The sequence below is a fragment of the Branchiostoma belcheri genome, unplaced genomic scaffold (assembly GCF_001625305.1).
Source record: "Branchiostoma belcheri isolate BF01 breed outbred unplaced genomic scaffold, Haploidv18h27 scaffold231, whole genome shotgun sequence".
Classification (NCBI taxonomy): domain Eukaryota; kingdom Metazoa; phylum Chordata; class Leptocardii; order Amphioxiformes; family Branchiostomatidae; genus Branchiostoma; species Branchiostoma belcheri.
In genome coordinates, this window is record NW_017803834.1 from 177,309 (window position 1) to 182,084 (window position 4,776).

Consider the following 4,776-nt stretch of genomic DNA (forward strand, 5'->3'; position numbering starts at 1 on the left):
CAGGAGCGTTCTTGATGAATAGTGCTCATCCTTAAAACTGAAGCAAATAAATTGAGGTGCCGTGTAGGGCCACATGAAAAGTCATGGTCAGCACTTTTATGGCAGACACCAAATATCCATTTACAAATTAGCCTCCTTTCGTATCGCAAAGCTATCATCTTAGCTTCCGGCATTATCAGTGGAATTCTTAACTGTTGCCAATGATGATTACTTCGGACTGTTAAGCTTTGGAACGTTAGCATCTCTCGTATCAATAATTCATTTTACCTAAGACCGTGATCCCTACATTCTGGATCATTCTAGGAAGGCAAGGTTACAGCAAGTGAAATCTGCGGGTCAGGCCAAAGTTTGAACGAAACTACCACGGATGGGAGCGTAATCCGTCAAGCTGTCCCGAGCACGGGTTGGAAGTAACTCGCTACTGTCTAGGGAGAGCTTTGGCGGATCTGTTAGACACTGGAGCTTCCTCTTGTCTCTCCTGGTTAGTCCTGGTTTCCATCATCGGTAACATCTGCGGTCTCACTGTGGCAGGTAGCTTCCTTCTCACATGTTTGGAGAGGTGTTAGCTGACATTGGGGACTTGGGGGAAGGGTAGGAGTCTAGGAGGAATAGCTTATAATTGCCAGAAGTGACACAGGATTGACAGGAGTAAACTTAGGAGACTTGGATTAACTTTAGACTCTAGCAGAGTCCTCTATAGGCCTGTGGGTTTCCAGTATTTGGCAGATGCTTCGGCCTAGGAAAAAAATGTTGTGTTTCCTCAGTTTCCCGACCAACCCTAGAAAAACCTGCTTCTCATGGTATAGTAAGTTAGTGTGTATCACTGTGATACTATATGTCATAGTCAAGTCTGCTAAGGCACTTATAAGTTTTATGTCTTCCTCTGTTTCCTGACCGACCCTAGAAAAACCTGCCAACCCTAAACTTTTCTAGCTGCATGCTCTGACACCTGAGTGATAAAACGTTGTACAATTGGGTTTCTAACATTGACATTGTAAGTGTTCTCATGCAACTTTTACTGTGTTAAACTGTATTGTACAAATTGGACCCCAATATAGATATCACTGATGTCTATAAAAAGAAAGAAAAAAAGTTAATCCCGATACAGGAAACACAAGGTTTTTCTTCTTAGGCCTTAGGCCACACCAATTTAATTTCTTGGTTAACGGATATTTCTAGAAAAATAATGGAGCGGGCGGGCGAAAAAAACAAACAAACAAAAAAAACAGGCCTAGGCATCCTATTATGGCCCAAAATGGTAGGATAGGAGCCATGAAGTCAACACACCAGGCTGGTTCAAAATTTAAACAATGAATTTTGAACTTTTAATGATACCATTGCATTGAAAGATGAAACAACTGTAACAACTAGGATGATAAGGATTGTTTTTAACTGTTCAGAGCAAAATATGAGCATTTTGCAGTTGATTCTGAATTTTTATTTTTATTTGCAAATCAGAAAAAAATGAAACGGGCGAATCTGTTAACCAAGAAATTAAATTGTTGTGGCCTTATCAATATCTTCTGACCCCCGACACATCCTCGCTCTACTTTCATTTGCAGTTGAGGTCATTCAACTTATAAACGTAATGGTCTTCCCTCAAGCCTGCTGTCCTTATGGAGTACCAACATGGTGATTGGCACAGTCGGGATACCATAGCTCATGTGTACAGTGCAACGGCCATATTACAATGGACCTGCTAGGAAAAGCAGACTAATTTCTAGTCATATTTCCCAATCCACCATTCAGCAAAGTAAACTATATAGCTATTTGTCTATGCCACCAACGCCGAGTGTCCCCATTCGTCAGTTCATAATTATGGAAATCTGATTCTGTTCGCGGCATCGGATGACCAAGGCTTTGCTCGTGTAATCAATCCTTCGGGGGTAGCGGCTCTTATATACAAGGCCGGCCTGTAACTGTAACCAGGGACAATTTCATGAGCAAATGATTAGCATAATTGAAGCAAGCAAACTGACATGCTGCCAATAGCTGCAGCACCTGATCCCTCCGCCCTCGGGCTTGTTACACACCACCAATCAGCTGACACCACACATGAGACAAGTCGAGCAGTGAGTGGTCGGTATTCTAAATCAGTCTGCTGGCTAGCTAGCTTTGGAGAGGGAACAGCTTTGATAGCAGGTATGCAATAAGCAGATATTGAGATTTTTCTTTTACACAACCTGTAGTGATTTCTCTTACCTTGCTTACGTTTCAGTGTCTTATCAGACACCTTCCTTAAGAGCTTCTGACTGGAGTTCTGCTTCTCACCGCTCTATGTTGAGCCAATGAGGAAGGTGGCTGATAGATACCAAAATGTAAGCAAGGTAAGAGACTTTACTGGTTGACTGTGTAAAAGAAAATCCGATGTTCTACCAACCTGATGAGAGTATTTTTGGGGTATGCAATAATAGAGTTGTTTGCTAACCAGTCTTTCTGATATGTTCAGAGTTTAAAGCTTTATGTAGTATGTACTAGTTCTTTGCTGTTATTCATGGCACTTATTTTAAAATCTCTTACTAAAAGTATAATTTACAGTATCAAACTGCTGTTGCAGGTCTTGACACTCTTCAGCTGCAGTCATCTGTCAAACAACATGTATCTTGTCTGTTATGAAAGATTTCAATGAGATGGTCAGTAGAGGTCCTTTTCAGGATCATAGCATGCATTAAGGCCACACCAATTTAATTTGTTGTTTCCTGGATTCGCCTCTCCATTTTTTTTCTGAAAGATTCTGGTTCTGAATCAAAATGCTCATATTTTGCCCCCAACAGTCGAGGAAAGACCTTTTCTTCCTAGTACCTACAGTTTTTCCATCTATCAGTGCACGGGTTTGATTAAAAGCTCAAAATTTATTGTTGAAATATCAACCCAGCCTTTTGTGTTGACTTCATGCATATGGCTCTTATCGTAGCATTTTGGGCCATAATAGGATGCCTAGACCAGTCCTGTTTTATTTCTTTTTCGCCCTGTCGCTTCATTTTTTTTTAATCCGAGAACCAACAAATTAAATTGGTGTGGCCTAAAGGTCCTGTCTATAATGCCTTCACTGTATTCATCTACTGTCGCAGTTAAGTTGTCTTGTCTTTACTAAGCTTGTCTTTTGGCTAGCACTACTACAAGGTTATAACAATCAAATAAATCATAACCCAATAACTACAAGCTTAGGAAAGTCTTAAAATATGATGATGGTCATCAGAGTCAAAATAGAATAATTACTGTGATTGACTTAGAATTCCAAACAGACCATAATAGTCACCGTGGAAACTAAAATGCATGCAGTGTAGGGTGACTATTTGCCTTCCAGTGAAAAATTTAAGGTAGTGTAGATTCAGGTACAGCAAGGTAGGTCCAGACCTGTAACTGTAACCAAGTTTGGCCTTTAATTTGTAACGGTTACAAATGTAGCCAACCGTCTTTTCTTAGCGATAAATCATCAATTTAAATGGCTTTGTGCATCATAATCTTCATACTCTTGAAGGAACTACTTGAGAGAGAATTTATCTATTTTGAGTCTAAAACATGCTGTCAACCTGAGTATTTTATCTATTTTGCAGGTACAGATAAGGTACAATAATTATTACAACTTATGTCTGGATTCAGACCTGTATCTAAACAATTTTACAGGTATGGGTACAGTTCACAATACGGTACAGTGTACCAGTACCCAGCCATATTTTGAAGCTGCAGTGTTCTGGATAGCATCTGTCTTTTCGTCATTTCAAGGAATTTTGCCACTCACGAGGGAAAAAAATCTGTGTGTATGAGCTAAACTTAGTCTACCAGCAAAATTTACCCCACAAAATGCAGCAAATAGCGTTTCGGACGGTCAAGATTTCAAAGTTTTCCCATTGGGCATGCCTTAGTATGTAGCCCCCTTGCTCAACATGATAACCTCATACAAAAATTTGAGATCATGACGGACAAAAATGTCAGGCTGGCGTCAGAAGACTGTTTTGAAGGTTGTTAACTCTCCTGACCTAACTGTTTCCCCTGTACCCTGTGTTTGTGCAGAAGTGTGCAGGTGGGGAATGACATGAAGCGTAAGGCTGTGATGCGCCGGCTGCTGCTGCTGACCACCTTCATGCTGGTGACTCTGGTGCTGATCCTCCAGCCACACCTCCAGCAACACGGGCTGCTCTACAAGACTGCCTCTGTCACGTCCAGGTGAGAAACAGCACTCAACTAGAAAGGCCGACATTTGCTTGGGAGCAAATACAGCATATTTCAGTCCATCTCCCTGGCACGCAAAAGTGGACTATTCCAAACTTACCCCAGGGTATGGACTGAAATATAAAAATAACTACCTAGTATATACAGGTTAGACCACACCATCTTAATTTGTTGATTCTTGGATTCGCCTCTTCATTTTTTTCTGATTTGCCAAAAAAATAACAAATTCTGGTTCTGAATCAACTAAAAAATGCTCATATTTTGTGCCCAACATTTGAGGGAATTAGTCATTTTCTTCCTAATTGTTACAGTTTTTCCATCTAACAATGCAGTGGGTTTGATTAAAAGTTCAAAATTCATTGTTTAGATATTGACCCAGCCTTTTGTGTTGACTCCATGGATCCTATTGTAGCATTTGGGGCCATAATAGGATGCCTAGATCTGTTTTCATTTTCTTTTTTTTTCCCTTTCGGTTCATATTTTTTCTGAAAAAATCCGAAGAACCAACACATTAAATTGATGTGGCCTTACCTGCACCAAATTATATGTATGTGACAGTAAATTTCTCTAAAACCTGAAAGTTAAAAAAAAAGACATTTTAAA

General features: G+C 40.1%; 1 protein-coding gene across 1 annotated transcript in view; it reads left to right on the forward strand.

The window, feature by feature from the left end:
• LOC109470774 (CMP-N-acetylneuraminate-poly-alpha-2,8-sialyltransferase-like) overlaps positions 1-4,776 on the forward strand; it is a 48,989-nt gene that overhangs the window by 14,825 nt on the left and 29,388 nt on the right. Inside the window, 1 exon segment of the mRNA XM_019769849.1 lies at positions 4,015-4,167. Within this exon segment, the coding sequence (XP_019625408.1) occupies positions 4,015-4,167 (153 nt within the window).